This window comes from Desmodus rotundus, chromosome 6, assembly GCF_022682495.2.
Source record: "Desmodus rotundus isolate HL8 chromosome 6, HLdesRot8A.1, whole genome shotgun sequence".
Taxonomy (NCBI): domain Eukaryota; kingdom Metazoa; phylum Chordata; class Mammalia; order Chiroptera; family Phyllostomidae; genus Desmodus; species Desmodus rotundus.
Window position 1 is genome coordinate 26,605,895 of NC_071392.1, and position 25,369 is coordinate 26,631,263.

General features: G+C 38.0%; 1 protein-coding gene across 2 annotated transcripts in view; it reads right to left on the minus strand.

Moving 5' to 3' along the window:
- UMAD1 (UBAP1-MVB12-associated (UMA) domain containing 1) overlaps positions 1-25,369 on the minus strand; it is a 199,555-nt gene that overhangs the window by 155,406 nt on the left and 18,780 nt on the right. The window contains exon 1 of one of the 2 annotated variants that reach the window (XM_045185258.2): positions 3,997-6,860. The exons of the other annotated variant lie outside the window; for it this stretch is intronic. Coding sequence (XP_045041193.2) covers positions 3,997-4,012 — 16 coding nt within the window. The 5' untranslated portion in view covers positions 4,013-6,860. Of the gene's footprint in view, positions 1-3,996; positions 6,861-25,369 lie in introns of those variants that run through there. 2 annotated transcript variants of the gene reach the window in all.

The following is a 25,369-nucleotide window of genomic DNA, read 5'->3' on the forward strand; positions in this document are numbered from 1 at the left end:
ATATTTGCCTTATATTTTCACGTTGGGTTGGCCAAAACGTTCATTTGGTTTTTTGGTCAGATCGCTCTAGTAGCACTTAGTTGTCCTCAACTTCATTTGAAACAATTTTGTGAGATTGTATTGTGACAGATGTCCTATCAGCCAGCATGCACTTTTTTAAAAAAAGTATCAAAATTGGTAAATTTTTGTGTAGCCATTTAAATATTGAAGACTGAGGAAAACATGCAACATTTTTGGCATATTATGCTCTATTATTTCAAGAAACGTGAAAACACAACTGAATGCAAAAAAAGATCTTTGCAGTGTATGGAGAAGGTGCTGTGACTGATTGAACGTGTTGAAGTGGTTCACACACCTTTGCACTGCGGATTTCTCTGGACGATGCTCCATGGTTGGCAGACCATTTGAAGTTGGTAGCAATCAAATCAAGGCATTAACTGAGAACAATCAATGTTACACCACACTGGCATACTCAAAATACCCAAATCAATAAAGTTACTGTGAAAATGAAAAATGTATTTTTTACATTACACAAAAAACTAAACAGACTTTTTGGTCAACCCAATACTGGAGGGCTATTCACATGGACATGAAAAAAAAGTAAAAATGCATCAGGAAAAATACAGGCAATAAGAATTTAAATGGGAATACCTGTTTCAAGTATTAGAGGAAAATGAACACCCAAGTCTATATGAAAGCCATTTGAGTGTGACTGAAACCCAGGTATCCGGCCCCCCAGACCAGAATTCTATCTTACTTCATAAATAAAATATCATATTTTAGAAATAAGATCTAATAAAACATATAACATAAAAACAGTACTGAACTATTTCTCTTTCCTCCAAGTTTGAGAAGCACAGGAACTCCGGGCCCTGACGGAGAATATCAGTTATAAGGGGGGACCGAAAAAAGCCTGGAATTATCTTCTACAGGGCAGGCTCCTTATACCACAGGCTTCCCCTGCTAGGTGAGTGTTCTAGGAAGCCGTCTGTATCAGTGTGCTAGCTGGAGTTGCTGTGAGAGGCTGTGTACAGCTTCAGTAAAGGTTTTTTTTGTGTGTTTTTTTTAAGACTCTTTCAACACATTTGCCCATTTTCTGGTGGGTGATTTAGGGAAGTACCTGTCCACACTGCGCTGAGTATTCAGCAGTTTTGGACCCAAAACGGCAATGGTTCCCATGCCTCATGCTCCCTATTCACCCGACCTTGTACCAGTCAACTTCTTTTTGTTTCCCCTGATAAAAAAAAGTCCTCAAAGGGAAACGTTTTGCCGATGTGGAACAGGGGAAAGAAAAAAACAGCAGAAGCACTAAAAGGCATCAAAATCAACAAGTTCAAATAACATTTTGAGCAGTGGGAAAAACACTGCAATAGGTGTATTGTATCATATGCAATTTGATACAAGGAGAGTACTTTGAAGGTGACTGAAGTTTAAACATGTAAGAATAAATACACAATTTTTTATAAATAAAATCTTGGTTTTGGGGGTCCCTCTTTGTATATTTCCAACCTGTGAAACAGCTAGCTAATAGAGATTCAGAGTTTTAAAATGTGAAACAGCCTGCTATTACTGTACTGATTGATATTATCAAATGCCATACTTTTAAAGCCAAGCTATGAATAATTTATCCTATAAAATACAGCTTTCAATCACAAAAATAATGGGAAAGGGAGATGATGACACATCTATCCAGTAATCGCTTCTCTAGCTTGAAATCCCTTCTATAAAATCCAACTGTATGTGACTATGTTCCCATATCCCTTTTCTTCCTGGATTTCAATATGAATTTCAGTTCTATTTTTTTACAAATCATGACCCTCTCTTGTTGGGAAAATTCATAAATTAAAAGAGGTCAGAAACAGAAAAGGGAAGTATAGATGATGGCAAAACAGTAGCAGAAATGGTCACAGTGAAATAGCAGAAAAGACAGAGAGAGATGGCAGGAAGTAACACACGTAGGAACCCCAGGAAAGCAAGAGATCAGAGGCGTGGGGAAAGGGTTGCTGTTAAATAAAGGTGGGAAAAGGCCCACAAATGCAAAAACAGGGATATAGGAGGAGGAGCTGATAAAAAGATTGGGAGGCAAACACAAGGAAACATCTACGCGTGTTCCATTAATCATCCTAATAATCAGCCTCCTAATCGCATTTCTCTGAGACCATAATCGAGCAGGACCTGTAAGGCAGAAGACCATGGTGAACTCTGAATCATAAAAGCAGAAAGACACAGTACATTTAAATGACAGGGGTGGCTCAGAAAAATGTTTCTTTATAAATATTTTATCTCTGCAACGAAGCAGAACAAATTTACAAGCGGGAGGCAGATCTGGGAAAGTCCCTAGCAAACAAGGAATGGGACATGGAATGGAGCAGTACAATTCCCAGTATCACTGATCTGACATGTGTAAGATGCCATGTAGATCATCTTTAGTGTGCTTTACTGTTTTCCTACAGCACATGCAAACACTTCCACAGATACACCTCCAACTTAAGGCCCCCAACCTTAGTTTGCCCTTAAGGTTTTAAGTTATCGGCCACAATTTCACCTTTACAAGGGTTTTCAAAGCCCTAAGCCCCACAGTTAGCAGAAAAACATGGTTGAATCCTTTAAAATAAAATGTATATATTGAAACAGGTTCCATTCTACCTCACAGATTTTTCTCTGAGGATACAGAACATGCTTATTAAATGCCTGATACATAACTGAAATATTAACCAAATCTCTGTAGAGATCCAAATGTGAATGATACATAAATTATTTTTCCTTAGCATAAATTTTTGGGTTTGGAGTTTCTACCACCAAAAACAGAAAAACGAGTTACTTCAGTGAGCATCTCTAAATATCTGAATGGTTATAAGTAGGTAAAATACTACCACACTTCATGAGAAGAAAATACTTCATTACTTTCTTTTTTCACTTTACTTCAGAACTTAATCCTGTTTTTAAATATCTTTTTTCTGAGTATAATCTGACTGCAAATAAACAAAAGACTTATTTCCACTTATGTAAATAGTATTATTTATAACCCCGAGCTCAGTTTAGAGGTCCTAGCATGCAAATTCATCTGCTCTCTCACTCAACAAACATGTACTGACCACCTAATATTTGTAAGACGTTACACGAGCACTAGGATTACAGAGCCTCAGAAGCTGCGGTTCCCCAGCAGTTGTGGAATTAAAACAAACACTTTCCCTCAGTCAGGACAGCGTTGGTGCTAAATGGGAAAAGCCGGGAGGAAGGAAGTCGTCTTTCGGGTCCTAAACTTAGGACTAAGTCTATTTCCAGGATAACCTTACAGACCGTAACATCACATCAGGGATTTGCTTTTCCAGCAGAGTTTCTAGGGCGAAACTTTCCAGGGCTCCTGTTTAGTTCAGTCTGGTGACACTATTTTTAAACAGCTTAATGATTTTCTCTTCTATTGTAAGTAAAAGTAAATGCGTACTTCTAATTCATAATTTCGTATAAAATTCTAAGGCATTAAGGAAATTAAAAATTTAACTCGAGGCCTAAGTTTATGAATGGTGAAAACACAAACATATTTCACCTTTTTTTTTACTTTAAATAACTTTTTATTTTTCAGTTACAGTTGACATAAAATATTCTATCAGTTTTAAGTGTACAACCCAGGAAGGGATCATCCCAATAAATCTCATACCCATCTGATACCACACAGAATAGTCACAGGGATGTAAAGTACAGTACAGGGAATACAGTCAATAATATTCTAATACCATATTTAACTTTCAAATCATTAATTGGAAAAAGAGTCTAAGAGACCCAAAAACTCATTCCGTTACCTTAAAGAAAAAAATGCATTCTATTATCTCAAAAATTACCTAAGGAGAAAAAACACACCACCCTTGTAAGAAAGATCCGACTTTCCCATAATCAGTGAAGTCAGTACCCCTTAGAGCTGGGGGAACCAATATCCGCGGAGCTCGGCCTTTGCATGCTGCAGGGAAAATCAAGGTCTGCTTTTTGGCTCCAACTCACCCTGAGATGAGTCCATTTTAAGACAAGCTTCTCATTCACCTTACCATTAAATAACCACCAAGGAAGGGGGGCAGGTAACAATAAACAGGGCTGGAGGAGGAAAGGTGAAAGAGGGCACCGCAAACAGAACTGGAGAAATTAAAGCTGCACCACCCACAGTAAAACCTGGTCACCTGAGAGTCACGAGCTTGGACTGAACTGGCTGAACAGGATCCCCAGTTATACGATACACCACAAAAATGGGAAAAATACTCAGAAAGAATCAAGTGTGCACTGATTCAATCTCAAACACCCCTTGTTAAGTCAGGTGGGGCTGGGTGAAGAAGTGATTTCTAAGCAAAGTTGTAAAACACCGGAAAGTTGCCTTACAGCCATTTCTCAGTCCAAACTTCTACCAATTTGCTTGACGTTGCTGGTAGAAGTAAAGGGGGAATGCACTAACATAATACTTACAAAAACACTACAGAAAATACTTCATAGTTATTTTAAAAATGAGAGCTGTTATTATTTTGCAGCCCTCTCACAGAAAATTGACCTATGTGTATCTTCATTAATGTCACCAAAAAAACACTTGAGGATGCTTATAGCAATTCATTATCAATAAAATCCCTTCAGAAACAGAGATATGCTTATTCTTAGTGCTTACCAGCATGGTGCCTAAACACTGGGCACTCAGTAAGTATCTGTGTAGGCACTCAATAAAAATTTACGGAAAAAAAAAATGATTAACTTACTGGAAAGCCATGAATGGTTTACAAGGATTCTATGAGTCTCCTGAACTTGTAGGTGAAAAGGCCCATAGATATATGGGCATTTTTCATCAGATTCTCATACAGTCCATATCAAAAAAAAAAAAAAAAGGATAAGACATATTTTGAGTAAGGAGTGAATTATTTATCTTTCAGGGAGCCCACCATCAGCAATGCTTGTTACTGAGATTTCGAGAAGAACTTGACAACAAAAAAATCCTGATAACATATTTTCTGCCAAGAACTTGAATTGCAAAATTCTCTATTTCCAATTAAATGTGGAATTGTATGCTCTGACAGACAAATAGGCAGAGAGTCAGCCTGATTAGAAATCCATTCCAAGCAGCTCCCCAAACAAAAGGCCATTTAACAGCCCTATGAAGTAGGCTGAAGGAACACCAAAATTACCCTCCAAAACACTGCTGGTCTCATTAGACAGAGCCATGTAAGCAACTAAGGGACTCGGATGTATACCTCTCCAACCAGAGATGAGGACCCCCAGGAGTCTCTGAGGCGTGTAAGAAGATACACGACAACAAAGGAAAAACACAGCAAACCTCCCAGCATCTAATTTACTGTTTGATGCTAAATAATTTAAAGCATTTTATGTTAATCACAGCTATATTATGCACTGAGTGAAAAAATTGCTTGAGTTTAAGATAACATCAGCTGCTGGGGGAAAAACAATTCCTTAAAGCTAAGTGCCCAACCCGAAGGTTTTTCGGGGGTGTGTATTCATGCTCCTTCATTATTAGGATACTTTGGAAGAAATGTTTGAGCAGAACATGCCACGAGAGATAATTTTTCTCACAATAACTTTTCAAATTGTATTTTATGTTAGTCCTTTCTTACAGTCTCTAAAAGGTACCCATAAGATATTTGTTTCAAGCAGATACTTTAAGGAACACTGACAGGGGGTCATTACAAGGTGACGGAAGGAGACTAGACTTTGGGTGTGGAGAGTCAAGTGGAGTGTGCAGATGTTCTATTATAAAGCTGTATACCTGAAACGTATATAATGTTATTAACCAATGTTACCCCAATAAATTTAATTTAAAAAGATAAAAGGAATAAGTTATCGGCTTCATGGGTCTTTAAGAGATAAGCAAATTAAATATTGCAACTCCCTGGCAGACTTGATAATTCTGATGTTAAAGCAAAAACTATTAAGCAGTTCTTTTAGAGAAAAATTAGACAGAAATACTGGACAGTGAGACCTGTCCAAAAAAACCGACATGATAAGCATTGTTGTAAAAGACTAATCTCTCCATTTAGTCCAGCAAAGAGTCAGGTACGCATTTCACTGAGAAAAGATATGTGCTCATCAGGATTTTAATGAGTGAAAAAATAAGAAATATTTTTATAGGAGATAAAGAAAAATAAGAGATAAGAATTAAGACTAAATAGAGCAAAACAATTTGATTTATCCTCACTAACAATTATGCGATTTACCACAAGACCATTCCCACTGGCTCCACCTGGAACACAGACCCAGACGGAAGTTCTACAGAACGGGAGTGCAGAGAGGGCATTTACTGAGCTCGCTGTGCTTAGTCATAGCAGGTTCCACCTCACACAGTCAGATGCCCAGGAAAAATCAATAAATCTGGGACCAGTTCTATGTTGTTCTTAAAAGATTTCAGATGAAATGTCTGAAAAGGAAAGTCTTTAAAAAGAAAAAATGGGAATGTCTACATTATTAAGTAAACCAGTTGGCAGAGATCACTGCCCACTACTCAGTGCCCACTCGGAGCAGTTTGGGAGGCAGAAAGTCTAAAGAGTGTTTTATTTAGCTGGAGCTTGTGAGTCATTTGTTCTGTATGAGGGAGAGTTACTGGCAACAAATGAGGAAGAGCATTGAGATCAATAAATTTCAGGCAGCTGACATCAGTTAGTAGCTAGGGAAAAACACACTTCCCCATGGTCAAACGGGATCTGAATTTCCACAATTCCACTTACCAAATGCATACCACAAGTTATTCTATTTCCAAACAGGCCTCCAGGCTAATTCCAGTGGCTAGACTCAGATCTTCTAAAAAGTATTTTTTTAAGAAAATTAAAATTTTATGCAAGTCCCATCTACTGAATTCCATGTAGTTTTTCCAAATTATAGTTATCATAATACTTCACCAATCAGACCATATATTTTTTTAAACTAATTACTCTTATCAATTTCAGTTCTCAAAAGGTGAATCTCATATGAGCTCAAGCAGAAAAGCAATCATACTGGTAACAGTTTCATCAGAAATACATAGAGATACAGTGGAGTTTCAGAGTCTCTTGTAGATAAAGGTCGACAATCCACCTCACTCATTCACACTCTTGCCTTACAAAATCCCACTATGAGTGCAAAAAATATATAATGGAATAATGTTGCTTAATTTATAATCAACATTTCTGATCATGTGAGAAGAGAGATGTGGAAAAATAATCTAAAGGTGATACTTGAATGATTCATTCCCAACATACATAGACATAAAAGATGCTGGGTCTTCCTAGAATGAGAGTTGAAGGTCTTTGCTGAGATGCACATACAGAAGCAAGGTTTCTTTATTCAGGGCCACAGTGCAAGGGGTCAGATTCTGGCAGCAGCAATTCCACTGCCAGAAATTCAATGTGCTACAGCCGTAATGCCAAAGAACATGAAAAGCCTGGGTGTTCTTTCTCTGAGACTAAACATTTAGAAAGTTCTATGCCTCAAAGTAACAAGGAAAGAGCATAGTTGAGAAGCATGCAACAAAAAATGAGAGAATCAGACTAAAAATGAACTTAGGTCTAGAAAAAGATGGAGGGATAAGGTGAGTAGAATTTTTCTCTCCACACCCCTTCTTATCTAATAGAACATAACCATTATCATAAGTCAAACCCTAAAGAGGGGCTGAGATCGAAACTTCTGTCTGCGATAAACTGTGGTGGGGACAATGTTGATAGCAGGTGAACAAACTACTGGACGCCCACCTGGTGGGGAGCGAGGGTGCTTAACTCTTCCTGAGAAATGATTTAATTCCTTCTTCCAAATGTTAAACTAAGGCTCGGAGATAAACTTCCAGCTGCTTCAGTAGTGCTTCTCTATATGGAGAAAAACCAAAGGCCTTTTTGTTTGTTTTTTTTAATTAAACTTTTTGGTATATTTGCTACAAGTGATTAATGACTGAATTGAAATAAAAACCCAGTTGCCTTCAGCCAACAAATCATGAACGTGCATTCCAGGTCAACTGACAATAATGGCAACAAGAAAGGGATCTCATTCCGCAGAGAGAAAGACCTTTTTTCAATAGTTGCTGTGTAAAAATAACATGATTTTAACTTTATTAACTAAATAATACAAAAATCCACTGTAAAGGAAAAATTATTATATATATCACAGTGTGATTAGCATTTAAAATTTTAAAGTTCCAGAGAAACATCATGCAAGATAATTTACAAAAAGGAATGTGACTTCACATTCATATTACGAAAATTGCTGAGAAGGAGATTAGATTATAATAAAGTAGGGTACAGGCCTGTGCAGTCCATTACGAATGACAATTTACATAAACAATTTTTTAAATACAATGAAACTTCACCTTAAAATTGACATTAACGTTTGAAGGATGCCTCCTAAAACACTGTAACTTCTAGTTTCATGAAAGTACTTAGGGAATAAAAGGATTGTCAACATTCAGGAAAACAGGAAAGAAAAGCTTACAGAATTGGTTACCTTCTTTCCCCAACACAATGCTTCCTCTGAGAAATGCTATAAGTTATTAAGTTATTGCAAAATGAATGAAAAGTTTAAAATGAGATTTTCCTATACTATACTCTGGCCTTAAATCTATCAAAATAGTATTTGTATCTTATTAATATAAACATTTTAAGAGAAACTAACAGTATTTATATTTACTCAATAAATATTTGGTGAACTCAAAACAGGAAGCACAATGCAAATTCAGTAGTAAGAGTAAAATGCACTTCTGCTTTTGGAGGAACTAGAGTTCTCACGAGACAGTCAAAGATTCAGGGATATACGAGGTCTGTCCAGAGAAAGTACAGCCGTTGTTATTATAATGAGAATAGTTTGCACACACTGATGTAGCCTGGCAGCCAAGAAGACTGGCCTGGGATGTGCATGTGTGAACAATGACGATTTCACTGTACTAGTCAGTGGGGGCAGTAGGTGCTGTTGAGTGAGCATGTGTACTGTGTGGCTGTCACATTCAAAATGACCGAGTAAAGCAACGAATCTACATCAAATTTTGTCCTTAAGCTTGAACATTCCTCCACAGGAACTATTCAGATCATTCAGAAGCCTGAAACTTTGGGCAACAGGTGATTGGCAGCTTCATCGCAACCATGCCCTGCTCATGTATCACATCTCGTGCAGAGATTTTTTGAGCAACATCAAATCACCCAGGTGACTCAGCCCCCCTACAGCCCAGATATGGCACCCTGCAACTTCTGGCTTTTCCCAAAACTAAAATCACCTTTGAAAGGGAAGAGATTTCAGACTGTCAATGAGATTCAGGAAAATGTGATGGGGCAGCTGATGGCGACTGGGAGAACTGTGAGGTCCCAAGGTGCCTACTTGGAAGGGGACTGAGGTATCATTGTCTTATGTACAATGTTTCTTGCTTATATTCTTCTTTAATAAATGTCTCTGTTTTTCATAGTACACGGCTGGATACTTTCTGGACAGATCTTGTATCATTAAATACTGATATAATTGATACAATTAGGTAAATACAAATAATCAAAGGGAGAAGAAAGGAAATCACCTGCAATCAGAAAGTCCATAGGTAAGTAAACGTTTTTCCTTCCAGAGGCTTTTAGACACATAACTATATACAACAAAAAGGTTCATGCTGAATATACCATCTTATAAACTGCATTTGTTTACATTTTGATAATAAATTACTAAGAGTAGAATTTCTATGGCAAAGAGGATCTACTTTTTTTTTAAGATTTTATTTATTTTTAGAGAGAGGGAAGGGAGGGGAAAAGAGGGAGAGAAACATCGATGTGAGAGAGAAACACCAATAGGTTGCCTCTTGTTTGTGCCCTGACCAGAGACCGGACCTGCAACCCAGGCATGTGCAGGCATGTGCATGTGCATGCAACCAGGAATCCAACCAGCAACCTTTTGTTTTGCGGGACAACACCCACCAACTGAGCCACACAGGTCAGGGCAGGAAGGATCTACTTCTTGAAAGCTTCTGACACATATTGCCAATTTGTCTTCTGGGAAGACTGTGCAAATATAAATTCCCACCACCTGAGAGGATGTGCTGTACAGCATGGAGAACACCGTCAATAACACTGCCGTAACTTTCTAGGGTGACAGATGGTAACTAGACTTATTGTGGTGGCCACTTTTAATGTATATAAATATGGAACCATTACAATGCACACCTGAAACTAAGAGGACATTGTATGCCAATTACACTTCAATTAAAAAAACCCACCAACTGGCAGCAGGCTGGTGCACACAGCACTCAATCCCCTCGCGTGTCTGTGCTCGGCATTTACCCAGTGGAACTCTTCTCTCTGAGGGTGTCTTTTTACTCTTGTTGCTACCACCTGGTCCTTGGAAGTATATTAAAAAAATTAAAATTTCCAACATCATGAGTACTGGCACCAATTTCATCTCTACTCCTGCCTCTGTTGTTTTATGGGTGGGAACTCTACCTCCTCTCTTGCCCTCCAACACCACCCTCCCTCCTCCACTCGCTGACCAGCTGTTTTCCAGAAAAAAAAGATGGTGATGGGTGTGAGGGAAGTGCAGGACTAGGGAAAAAGGACTGTTTCCTTCACAGAACAAACCCCAGGACTCAAGAGGAACTGCCACGTTCTATGTTTTTAAGATGTAACTAACTCTCAACATACTGTCCCTTGAGTAGAAGGTGAGCTGGTTTTGTCTCAGCCTAACTGCATCCAGGTTCTGGCATTAAGCTGTCGGCCACCCTTAAGTTTTGGCACAGTTACAAAATGTTTCCCTCTGTCTCCATGAGTATTTTAACACAAGATCGGTCAGGGCTAAATTAGAACTACTAGCCAGATAAAATGTTAAGTAAAAAAAAATCTTCAAACTGACCGTTTTGTAGCTGGTAAACTGATTACACACTTCTGAAAAAGAACTCAATATAACAGAGAATGCTTCAGTACCATCCACTTATATGAACAGACATTAGAATAAACTGAACGATCTGTCAGTCTCTTTAAATATACAGAACAAAAAAATTATCACTAAAATGTTAAGCTACTGAAAACAAAAACTTTAGAAATAAAAATCTAATTTAGTCTCTCATTCACCAGATGACAACTCTGTGCCCCAGTAAAATCTGATCTGAGTAAAATGAGGAAAAAAAAAAGCAACGGAGTTCCCATCTTCTTTAAAATGCAATCGTTTCATACAGTGAATATCTTGAAGTACCTAGAAGTCAAAATGCTCTTTGGAGAATATTATGAAATATTGATATTTTAAATTATATCATACAAACTATAATTTTAGGGAAAACTTTATGTTTAGCAACTTAAGTTTAAATTGCTGTAAATGTTCAATTTGTTTTATTTTACAGGTTATAAGGTAGAAATATAAAACCATGATTCTGACTATAAATGTTCAAAGAACAAAACAGCCATACAAATAAACGGGATTGTCCCTCTGCAAATTATTTCTTTAATAACCATCACTCCTTATTCCTACATGTTATCTGCCTAATACCTGCTTGTAAAATTAATGTTGGCTCTCTCAAGAATTTAAGGAAAATTTCAAAATGAAAAACCTGAAATTCCATCAGCTCATTTTTTTCCAACAAACTGTGAAAGGACAGTCTGGCAGAACAACATCTCCGTCCAGTGCCAGGAAGGTGCTCACGGAACGCAACCTGAGAAATACAGCTTTGGACCACGCTGAGCTCTACATGCTGCAAGGGCCTATCACCTTGGAGACCTAAAAACAGCTGAAAGAAACTGCACTCCTTTGGGGAATAGAAAATGTTCAAGTATATCTGAACTCAGAGTATCCAAATATATTTGAGTGCATTAGCATACTTTCCTAACAGGTAGAAACCATAATTGAACTTTTGTGGTGGTAAATTTAAACCAACTCTAGCAATAAAAAGATGCCCACCGGCTAGAAATGCATTTATATCTCACTCTGAAGGCAATGCTTTTACTCTAATTGGTTCATGCCATAATTTGGTATTTTATATAAGGTAGCTTCTATACTATATTTATCTTCCTTTCTCTCCTTAACAAAAAGAAATTTACATACTTTAAACTATTCTGAAATATACAACTCTCAATCAGAAATATTCATATATGAGGCTATTTAGAATTATCCCTAAGGTGTCCTTCCAGCCCTAAAAATGATATACTGTATCACTCCTACCCTTTAATGCCAATATCAATCATAGCTCAATTGATAAAAAATGTAAACATTTAACAATAAGATTAATGACATTTTTATCATCTTTAAAAATGCTTCTTTAAAGTTTGACATATTGAGCATGATTAACATGCCATTCAAATAAAAAATAATATATAATTGGTTTTAAACTTTAGAAAGTGACTTCAGAACTATAAATTTGGGATATAAAAGTAAACACACTTTTCTTCCAAATTTTCATGTTTAAAAAAAAAAGGATTATGATTTCATTAATTGCCTTTAGCATTTTTGGAAATGGCACATTTCTAAATATGTAACACATAAAGATATGTGAGTCACATTGGTGGGTTGCTTTAAGACTGTATTAACTTAAGACTGTATTAAGTTGAAGAGTCTGTTAGGCACTAGCACTAGCAGTACTGCTGACTCAGCAAAACAGCTAGTTCAGGTTAGGACAGGAATGTCTGTCTTGCTTAATGTCAATCCATTCCTGAAACTTGGACATGGAAGAAAATGCCTATTTCCCATTGCTGTAGATGGGAAAAATTACAGTGTGTTGCCTATCAATCTAAATATATCAACCGGTATCTTAAAACATAACTAAAATACAGTGAAGTTGCAGACTATTATGTTAGGATGTTACAGTCTCCTGGTTGCCCAGCAATTAATATGCTTGCTCACCACCAGTGACATGTAGCAGTGACATGGCCTCCCTTGGTACCAGCAATATCCAAGATGCCCATCCTTCTCAATGCCACTAGGCACACCTTTCAAATGTGACTCTGACAATCCATTCATCTTATCTGAAATGTAACTTGAAGCTATCTCCACACATTGCTAGGTTAAAAATTGAGTTTTGGAGAACAGAAATATAAACTTTTCCTATACAAATATCAACTGAAGAACATTAGTGAGATGATTGATAGATAGATAGATGATAGATAGATGATAGATAGATAGATAGATAGATAGATAGATAGATAGATAGATAGATAGTTAATTCCATGAAGTCTGGACATTAAAAACTAAAAGGGGCTTCACCGAAAAGAAGAGGTAACATTACAGGCACACCTGTCAAACATCAGTCTAGACCAGTGATTTCCAATCAGTGTGCCACAAGAATTTTTAAAACATGCAAACCTGACTATTTAATCCAGGATGCTGACCTCTTTTCCCTTAGGTTGACAAAGAAAAAAAAAAGACAATAGCCAACACAACAATAGCCAACTGGTATACATACCCTGTCTTGAACCACAAATATCAGGTTGGCCAAAGAGTCTGTTTACTTTTATTCCATAAAATAAAAGACACTTTCTTCATTTTCACCAATAACTTTATTGATTTGGATATTTTGAGTATGTCAGCTATCTCCCACATGATATAACATTGATTGTTCTCAATTAATGTCTAGATTTGATCACTAACAACTTCAACTGGTCTACCCAACCAGCTGTGGAGCATCAGCTAGTGAGAAATCTCCAACACGAAACTTTGTAAAACACTTTTGACACATTCGATCAGTCACAGTACCTTCTCCATACACTGCAAAAAATCTTTTTCCATGTTTCAGATGCATTTGTACCTTTCTTGAAATAATAAAGCATAATATGTCAACAATATTGCATATTTTCTTCCATCTGCAGTATTAAAGTGGCTACACAAAAATTCACCAATTTTGATGTATTTTTTTTTAACGCACACTGACATTACAGCTGTCACAATACAATCTAACAGAATTGTTTCGAATGAAGTTAAAGACAACTCAGTGCTACTACAGCCGTCTTACAGAAAAACCAAATGAACTGTTTGGCCAACCCAATAGGTGGGTCATGTAATAGAGTTGCATCTTATTGGTCACATCACATAATAAGGGTGCATCTGATTGGTTAATTCTTGGTATCAGAAATGCTTACATACAAATATAGGCACCTAATTTTCTAAAAAGTCACTTTGGAATAAAAAGGGTAGGTAATTGCTATTATTATTATTTTTTGTAAATCAATCAAAATTACATCTATTTTTGTCAGATCAGCAAAAATATGTATTTTTGGTGTGCCACAGAATTTTAGTAATTAGTTCATATGTGCTGTCAGATGAAGAAGATTGAAAATCACTGCTCTAGACATATTCAGGTGCAGGAAACAGAAGCCTATCTAGAAGTGGCTTAACCTTTAACCAGGGAATAATAAACTTATTCTCTCACCTAACAAGAAGTCCAGAGGTTGACAATTCCCAGACTAGTCAGCCAATCAGTTCAACAGTGTCATCATAGACCAGGTTGCTTTCTCATTTTATTCTGCCATCTTTAACATGTTACTGCTGTCTGAGGCTTCCTGTCCTCAGTAAAGATGACAGAAAGGGATACAACGTCATCAGGCGTTTCATCCAGGTACAAGAGTCTCCAGGAGAAGAGGAGGGTGTCTCTTTGGCATCTGCTGATGAGCCCCTCAGCTGACCTTCCTCCACATCCAGTTAGTTCATTGAACTGTCACAGGTACCCTTTCTGAACTAATCTCTGACAAGGCAGACTAGGCCACCCTTACTGGCTTAGACAAACGAGAACTGGCCCCGCAGGACTGAGAATAAAGCCAGCCTCACCTGAAACACGTGGTCATGCAGAGGAAGGTGAATACTTGGTGCATGAATTTGGACAGGCAAACCTGCTCTGAAGGCTTAGTTAATTTTGCATTAATATAATAGCTAATATTACAATACTTTAAGTCCAGGTGATAGGTGACATAAGTTAAACAGAGAAGTATTTTCACTGGAAAAAAAACACCTTAACAGAAGACATTACTAAGTTTTCTAACCAAAGATAAATGATTTAGAAGTCACTCCCAAACCTGTTAACAATATATAGGTTGAAGACCTACTTTATGGAAGTCATTGTTCTGAATATTATGTAAAATACCCACCAGACCAGATGTCTGTAAGGAGGTTACAACCCAGTAGCAAGACATACACAAATACAAAAATAGAAGTTTCAGTAGCATTACAAAACACTGACATAGGAGCTATTATTACAGGATAGTATGTGATTCAGAAACAAATGATAGGAGAAAATGTACAACATGAGATCAGAGACAGAGCTGTCTGGAGACCATAGAGACCTAGAGACAGAATTTCACCTGAGATTTGAAGACTGAACAGGATAGAAACAAAGTGAGAGAGGCCAGGCCCTCAGTATAAGGAAATGCTGGGCTGTGGGTCTGGGAGCAGACGAACATACTGATTAGAACAGTGAGAGGTTCGTGCAAAGGCAAACCAAGAGCAAACTGTCATTACCAGTTCCTAGTTACATGTTTACTATGACAAGTAAAAAGTTCAATCACTATTTGGGAGCTGTACATCCCCATTATCATCTGCTTATTTTTTAATGAAAAAAACAAATTGTAGCCCCATGCCTTGGCTGCATCACCCACCCCAGACTGACACAATAAAATAGAGAAACAACACACTAATGAACTGTAGGGGACCATCATGCAGTGAGTCATTCTATCAGACACCTTAAGTGTTTGATAGCATTGCTTTAGAATGTTATCTAAATTTTTATTTTTGTTATGTTTGCCACGTGGAGTGTATCCTCAATGTAGACATATCGTTTGCTGTATATCTTACATTGTAGTAATTATTCCCTAATGTTTATGTAGCTGCTCTAAAGTCATTCTGTGATCTGAAGACGAGCCAGTAGAACCGGCCAGGGATAGGTACCCTCCCTCTGACAACGACTACGCTACCTCTGACATTACCACAAAATACCCTTCGATACCACAGTCCGGGTGGCTGGTCAACAGTGGTGTACATAGCAACATCTAGAAAAGGGGTTCTTTAACCTTTTCAGAGTCATAGACCTTTGAGAATCTAATTATATGCAGAGACCCTTCTCCCCAGAAAAATACAGATACAAAATTTTGCCTACAATTTTGAGAGGCTTATTGACTACTCCACTCAGCCCCCCAAATTCACCGTGGCCAAGAACCCCAAACACAGTGATAGCAACAGAGGCAATGGTTTGTTATCACAGCTTTCAACCCCTTCAAGCAATCCATCAACAGACTATTTTAAGGGCTTCCTTTGGTGCTGCCAAGCATATTTTTGGCTTGTGTTTCAGGAAATAATAAATAAAAGAAATAAAAATAAGTTGTTCCATAACTTTAGAGCTGAGCTACTTAACTTAGGATAGTGAAAAGTTTCAGAACGAGTTCTTTAAGTCATTAATACTGTAAGGCATTTGTATAGTACACCTAATATTTATCATTAAAAATATGATACGTACACACACATACATAGCCGTAAAAGTATATGCCATTTTTGATGGAAATACCAATTGTAGGAAATGAATCCATTTCTAATTTAACTGATAGCCAGAGTGTGGCAGCAATTCTTAATTCTTTAAAAGTGTCTCGCTAGTTAACGGATCATTTAAACCCTTCAGCTTGTAGTGGTTATGAATGGGCATTCCGGTGAACTCACTGCATACACATGCAGTGGCTAGGAGTCGGAGCTGGCAGGAGGCCTACGTGTGGCTGTGGTAGGATGCTCCCCACTCCTGGGCCTGTGACATTATCACTGACGATCAGGCCCTTCTTTCCAGCTAAGCCTAGATGATGTCTCAGAATCATTCTCCCAAGCATTTCATTGAATTTATCAGAAATAGCAAATGAATAAAAGTTCTTTGTACTCACTTCTGTCAATAAAGTAGTCTGTGTATAGTTACCTCTTATTATCTCATCTAACAGTGTGATAAGGACCAAATGCTATTTTTTATATGTAAAGAAAATCAGGTTGAAATAGTAAGTAGCTTGCTTGATCACACAGCAAGGATATGATAGAAATTAGAATCCAAATATTATGCTTTCCTGTTCAGTACCAATATTCGTTAGGGTTGGGTTCATCTGCAAATGACAAAATAGTGGCTGACAGAGAACAGAAGTGTATTCCTGTCTCACAGGAAGAAGGTTCACAGGAAAACATATACGGCAGGTAGGGCAGCTCTACAGTCTTCAAGGACCCAAGCTTTTCCCAGCTTCCTCTGGGGTTATCCTCACAGTGTACTCTAGCCCTTGTGGTCCAAGGTGGCGGCCAGTACTCCACCACCTCATCATGTCCATATTCTACCCGCTGTGTTCTTAAAAGGTCTCCTGGAACCTGCAGTCTAATGTTTCTTCTTATATCCCACTGGCCAGAAACTTCAACTGCAAAATGGCCACATGGCAATGTAATACGCTGCTAACTAAGAAAAACAGGTTAACAGACACTGAAGGACAACTAGTAGCTTCGGCCCCTGTATCATGTTGAAGCTAAAGGATATTGTTAGCCTTAAGGTGTTTGATGGAATGACTTGCAGCATGATGGCCCAATATAAGTCATTGGTTTGCTGCTGGTTCGCTGTCTTATCCTGCCAACCTGGTACAAGTATACTTGCACGCTTTTTCACCGATGCGTTCAGGAGACGATGTTGCAATCATCTTTAAAAATATTAAAAATGAAAATTTAAAAATAATTCTCAGTTGTGATGAAACTAACAATTATCTGTTTTAAAAGCTGCTAATACATTTCTGATAAAAAGGCAAAACAAAACACTAGTTCACTGCTCTACAATGGCAGATATCCCATAGCTCATCACTGTCAGTGGGATAAAATGCTAATGTCTCAGAACGGCTCACAAGCCTCAACAACAAACCACCCCTCTAGACGCATTTCTCTAGTTAGCCAAGAACTTCTCACTGGCCCTGCGAGTGGCCCACATTCTTCTTCATCATACTTTACACAGTCTGTCTCACCTGCTGGAAGGCTTTCTTTTCCTACCACACATTACAAAATAAGTATTCCAACAATTCTCAAACGTCAGCACACACAAAAATCGTCTGCTGAGGTTTTAAAAATGCTGATTCTCAGGCTATAGCTCCAAAGATTCTGTCTCACTTGGTATGGGTCAGGCCCAGGAATCTGCAGCACCTTTAACAAGCAGCCGAGAGCCTGAAGCAGACAAGGTGAACATAAGGAATGTTCACTCAATGACTCTACAATATGCAAAGATTGCCTGGCTGGTGTAGCTCAGTGGGTCGAGCATGGACTGAGAACCAAAGAGTCGCCGGTTCTATTCCCAGTCAGGGCACATGCCTGGGTTGGAGGCCAGGCTCCCAGTGGGGGCCACATGAGGAGCAACCACACATTGATGTTTTTCTCCCTCTTCCTCCCTCCCTTCCTTCCTCTATAAAAATAAAATATTTTTAAAAATAAGAAAATATTTAATTAAAATATTTAAAATATATATATATGAAAAGATTATATCACACTAATCTAAGGTGTTTTTCTTCTGGTTTAATTTATTAGATAATGCAATTCAGAGGTAACACCATAATTCTACCATGACATAATAAACAAAAAAGATGTTTAAAATTTTCATCAATTCACGTGTATAAAGATTAATGTGTAACCCCAATAGGAAATTCTTCCTTTCATTAATATACTTTGGTTGCCCTCAAAGGGGGAAAAAAAACCCAGAAGCTGAATGACATGACCACTTAAATATAAAAGACTACTGCAGTATTCCTAAGATTACCAGTAAGACAAGAGCTGGGTTCCCCAGCCCTACATGAATTCTGGTACAAGGTACAATGCTCACACTGTGTGCATTTTACTTAAATTTCACCCTCATTAGTTACTTCCTCAACAGAAAGAAATAAGAATAAACTCTAAGTTAAAATACAAAGGTAGGCAACAATTTCCCAGTTACGTAGTCTCAGATGTGGAAGAGAGAACACTATGGAAGCCACTACGGAAATACTCGAGGACACTCCATTTATGTAATGGGGTGTGCATACTTAAGGTTTTTCCCTGCCGAAGGAAACAGGACGGTAGTAAACCAGTCAATTACCCCAAATAGCTATGCTAAAAATATGACTGCCTGACGTTTTTAGTTCAAAGAAGTAATACCTCAGAAGTGCTCTGAAAAGTTTATGGGTGCTAATCTGTCAAGTAATTTTACCTCAAGTGAATCTACACTGTAGCTCTAAGACAAAGAGAGTCATGGTCCACCTGGAATTCAATTGGTGTAATTAATTTAATAAAATACTTCCCAACTTCTCTACTGACTTAAACACACATAGGTACATTTAAGGTTCCAAATATATTACTCTTAGAACGCTTCATTTCTTAGAATTGTGAAGCTTTCTGCTCTTGGCCTATTTAATGTTTGAGAGGAAGTGTGTTTAACCTAGGAATTCTGTGGTTTTATTTGCTTTTTGTTTGTTTATGGCTTAACTACAGTGGAAGAGAAACTGTAACTTTGTATTTTTATGAGGTCTTTTTCGAAGTGTCTTAAACACATTATTGGATGGTGTACAATTACTAAATTAGAGAGAGTGAACTGCAGTACCTCTCAACCCTGCATGCACACTAGAACTACCCTGGGGAACTCTGGGGAAAAAAACGTGTCCAGGCCAAACCCCAGGCCCATCTAATCAGAATTAGGGATGTGGTCCCAGTACCAGTGTATATTCAAAGTGCCCCCTACTGCACAGGAGGGTTAGAACACCGGAGTTAGGGAGACAACAGTCCTAATTTACATTGGAGTCAGCTGAGTCTATTGAGCCCCAGGAAGAACGAATGACTTTCTCACAATAAATTGCATGAAACAGAGGGCTCAGTTCTGCCTCTCAGTACAGTTGGCACCTCTCCCTGCCCCATCAAGTTCCCTCTCACTCTGTACATTCAAGAGGATGAGGAAGGATGGTACCCACCTCACCCTCCACGCCACAGGACAGCCTGGCCTGCACATTTTCATCTCTGCAGTGCCTCTACGTTAACAGGTAAACCAGAATTAAGAACCTACTGATGTGAAAGTTCTGCTAGTTCTATCCATTAGATCTACAACTCCACAGTTCTTAATGGGAAATAAGCAATCGAATAATGAAGTTAGTTGAAAAATCCAACACACTTTGCTTTAGAATTAAAAGGCCAAAAAGTAAATTGTCATTTGAGTTTTAGTGGATATCAAATACATGGGTAAAGAGATATTGAGAGGGTAAGTCGCTTTTTTAATCCATAAACACTATTTTTTTTAAAGATTTGGTATACTTCTATTGTAAGAACAGGGAGTAAAAACAGGAAGCATGTGCTGAAAATCTGTTTAGTTTTGTCGTTGTTTTAATTAAAGCCTTCAGTCCCACACATGATCAAAGTCCCTCATTCCTTGGAATGTAAATTTTTACTGTACACAATTAAATTTCCACTTCTAAATAAAGAAAAGAACACAGATGAAGAGATTATCTAAAAAGCTCCACATAAAAACATAATAATTTAATTTTAGTGTGCATACATGGTTTGAATGATTTCCAGGATGAGGAATTCAGTAGGGGACAATCTTAAAAATAACTCACTACATTTCAAAATCTGATTTATCATTTCAACTGGAAAACAGAAGGTGAGAATAAATTACTTATTTCAATATCAATACTTAAAAGATAAAATCCAAGCTGCTGTGATTTACTAAACTCTGATTCTAAATTCAATGAGTTTTACAAAATAATTAGCTTAATGGAAACTAGAAGTGCTTATGCCCTACTTTAAGAAGCACCTGCATATTCTGCAAAAGATGATGAATTTCAGTTGAACTGTAACCCAATTCCTTTAATCTCTGAAATGGTTCTTGCCCAATTTATTTTGCCTGCTTCACAGTTATATTCGATATCTGGTCAATAGTATCACTGAACAACAGTAATCTAAATCATCCCTTTTCATTTCATATTCTGGGGTAGGGGGATTATGGCTGTTATTTTTCCTTCACTTAGTTATAGCATATTAAGCTAATTCATGTTTTTGTCTTAGTTTTGAAAGGAATTACATGACAATATCTAGGCAATAGATACCCCTTTGTCTTAATTTAAAATAACTATGAGGTTGTACACTACAGTAGCAAATTTGTAATCAACTTAAAGATAATGTCTTAAAAGTACAATTAAACATGTCATAACAGAATAAAACCCTGGTGATTACAAATAAGTACCATGCTTGCTGGGGTTTTAAACGGCAGCATAAGACTAAGAAAAATCGCCACCCAGTGATGCAAATGAAAACTGCAATTTGTTTTTGTGTAAAATGAGTACCCTGGAGATTACTTCAACTTCATTTCTGAATGAATGAATAGCTATTCCCTTCTTATGGGAATAGGAACTGGCTGCAAGGGAAAGGATATTTTTCTACTAGATGTTCCTTTTCCCTTATTCTTATTCAGCACACTCAACATTTTACAAAGGCTAAAAGCTTTGGAAACCTTAACAGAGAAGCTTTACATCCAAAAGTGAGCTGATTGTATATGAACAGCCCGGACATTCCTATTATCAACAAAAGTGCCTAGGCTCTGCCCCGACCCTGAGTTCCAGGTCTCAAGGTGTGGACTTTAGCAACTCAGCAACGCCATCTAATAATTGTGACCTAAAACCTATTTGTGTTCAGCAGGAAGCCTTGTCTAGGGGAAAAGACTCAAGTGGGGAAAAAAAAATTATACTTTTAACAACATAATTTACTCTGACCTTGTTAAAAACAGGTTATAAAGGCCACATACAACGATAATTTTAAAAATTCTGTAGACTATATATCGATAAGAAGTTATTGCCATAAATATAATCATGTTTCTAAGTCTTCAGTTGGTTGCATCACTTAGAAGTTATGCCAATCATATACATTTATTTGCCGCAATGTTATCTGTTGCATGTGAGGAAAAGAAAGCTACATGGATATATGATAACCAAAGTACATGTGTGTAAGTGTGGGGCCATGTTAATAATAGCATTTCATATCTACCATTTGCCCTATTCGACATTTTCCAAAATATCTCCCACGGCATGCTCTGAGACTAATGTCGAATGTGTGTCAGTACAGAACCACATGATAAAAAGAGCAACTCAGCAGAACAAATTAGTTTTTTTTAAAGACATTACAATTCTATTTTTAAAGACAATTAACTATATTCCTAATATTCTGTCCTGACTTTTATCAGTCAATTCAGTTAAGTCCTTCTCTGTTGAGGGATTTTTTTGCTAACTAAACAATGTATACCATCTTCCAATCTCAACTTCATTAAGGAGATTACAGGTTTCTACAATATTTTATATATTTAAAATATTAAATAGTGAAAATTTTGAGGGTAGTCAAAATTAAAGTCAAACTTTAAGAATAAACCCTCCTTTATTAAAAGCAAAACTAAGAAAATCAGCACTTTCTCTTTGAAACAGTAAGGAACACAATTTAATTTTTTTTAATCTCAAAAATGTCATAATGTCTTAAAATTAAAAATTATAATATGACATTTTAAAAACAGACAGCTTAGTGTTTAAGAGGGTAGGCAGTAAGCTCTGAAGTCAGACTGGGCTAATTTCAGATCTGCTGTATGTTAGCTGGAGGAACCAGGAAAAGTTTAAGTTCTCACCTGTATATGGAGGTATTGTTACCAAACCCTACCAGTAGGGGGCTCCTACTGCTTGCTGCCTACCAGGCAAATCTGGAAAGACAGAGTTCAGTGGAAAAGAAAGGACTCTTTTATTTAATGGCAAGTTTCTGCCTAAAATATCTGGGTAACAAAATTAAGAGGAAAGAAAAAGTAAGAGTATGACATCAAAAATAGCTATTTAAACATTTGCATTACAACTTCTACATAGATTCAGGAACCGAAAATAACACAAGAACAAGTATCTGTTCACAGTGCTGACTATTATCAGCAAGATCTTTGGAAATAATGGCAAGTTTCTGCCTGAAAGCCCATTCCCTCTAAGACACCCAAAGAAAAATCACTGTGTTACCCTCTATCAGCTCAGTTCAAGGTTGTGCCAGGAACCTCTTTTCCCACCCACAAGTATCATAGACACAGGTGGCTTAGCTGGCCCCCAGTCGCTATCCAGCTTCAGGATGTAGGGGTCTGGGCCCCCAGGCCTCCCACTTGTGAGGCCCTCTTCCTCCTGCAGCTCACAGGCCTGCAGTGGCCTCCGTTGACCCGCCCACCCACACCAGGGGAGAGGAAAGAACTGACTTTTTGCTTCCCAGCATTCCATTTAAAAGTCCTCTCCAAGAATCCCATGCGTGCTGAAAGCCAGTGGGAGTGTCCAGCCTTCCCACCAATGAGGGCCAGCCTTGGCCATGTTTGCCTTTGCCCCTCCTGTGGCTGCCTTGTTCAGCAAGGGGGCAGAGTGTCCAGTGACACACGTGCAGCTCACACCCCTCCCCATTTCCAGGAGTGTGTGTCCCCTGTACAATATAATACCAACACTTCACTCACAGGGTTGTTCTAAGCATTTTATATACACTAACTCACTTAATCCCCTCAATAACCCGATGGGGTTGGTACTGTTACCATGCTCATTTTCTAGATAAGGGAAATGATACCCAGGAGGTTACATAACTTGCTCAACATGGTAAAGGGTGGCAGATACACCACCCCAAAATATGCCACTTTGGCATAAGGATGATTTTGAACTGAAAGTAAGAGATAAAACCCCCATATGAAAGATGCCAGGATGAAGGAGCATTCTTATCACCAGAGATGGGGAGTCGAGGCCAAGAGAACTATACAGAGAGAACTTGTTAAAATCCTCTTATCTTCTGTTAGTCTCCCCACATATTTTAGTCACTTTTCCACAATTACTTCTTTATTAAACCTTGTATATAAGCACTTAGGTTTTACCATTTCTTTTGGTCTTCATTTTTCTATGAGGGCTCCCATGGACGTGTAAAAATCTGTATGCTTTTTTCCTGTTAATCTGTCTTCTACTTAATTCTCTGTATACTAAACTCACATCCTTTAAATGGCAATTGATAACAAAAAGAATAATGTAGATTTCTATTCATGAAATAGAATAGAAAAAAGCAAGATTCTCTGCCTATGTTATGACTACAGAGGTGTTCTAGAAGAAAGAATACAGAAGAGTTTGGAAAATTGGGCTTTATTGAAGCAAATTTCGGAGAGAAGAATTTATCGTGAAACTCCTGAAGCAGCAGCAACTTCACACTTCACAGGAGACCAGAGACAGCCCTGAAGTTCTTCTGTTAGTGAGGCTAATTCATTCAGTGAAAGGGAAGCAACACTGGCAGTTTTCGAGGAATAGAAGTTGGTGTTGACAGAGCCAGTTCTGACTTTGAAGCCAAGGCACTAATTCCTGACGTGCTAAGAAAGGCCAGATAAGCAGTCGTGTCCACAGTACCCCACTTTATTCCAGTCGATGGCACCCCGGAAAAATCACAGGCCCTGGTCAGACTATGCCCCAGTATTTTTCTTCAGGTATAGGGGATCTGGTCAGGAAAGAAACAACTCCAGCTACCCCAGCTACTGCCCCTGTCCCAGGGCATATGAAGCAGATTCGGAACACACAGGCCTGCCAGAACTTGACTGTGGAAAAGATGGGATAATTGTATGGGAGCATTTAACTATGAGAAAAACTCTACCCTGATAGCCCAGAGATCAAAGCCAAGAACTGGGGGAGGGCCAGAGAGATAAAACCTCTGTGTCCTTTCTGCAAGAGGCCAGATCCTAAAGACAAAGGTGAGAGGCAGAGACCCACGCACCATACTTCAGAATGCGTGGGGTCACAGGCACAGCAGGAGCCATGGCTCTAGAAGAGTCTAAAATGAAAATTCAGGATCACTCTTCAGTCCTACAGATGCCAGGGGACTGGCGTCTGACTGGGCCAGGACAAAGGAGGAGGTGGGAAACCAGAACCCGAGAAACATCCCAGGGAGTAAACACCCTACGAGTTCATGCAAATCCTCTCCGAGAAGGAGCCCAAATTTGCGGGGAGGAGGTCCGGGGTGGAGGAGAATGCCTGCCACAAGGGGAAATGAAACCTGGTTTTGGTTCCTCTTCATCAGAATACAAATCCCTTCCTCAGGGAAAGACACATGACAAGAAGAAAATGTTATTTTTCAGAATTCCCCTTGGGAAAAATACAATAGTTCGTTGAAAAATATTTTTTAAACCATTAAAATCTTAATAATTTTTAGTAGTATTGTAGTATTAATTTTATAATAGAAAATAAACTAGGCTTAAACATTTAGGAGACACTATTTAATACTGGATTGAAATGTATACTGCATTCAGCAAATATTTATATTTCAGATGCCACTTAATTTAAGATGCTAACTTAAGAAGAAAGGCTTGCTATTTATAAAACAGAACTTGAAATTATAAGCATTCTTCAAGACTTCTGGTTTTTAACAATTAAAAAGGTTGACTAGCCTATCACAGAGGAAAGAAGGGATAATTTTA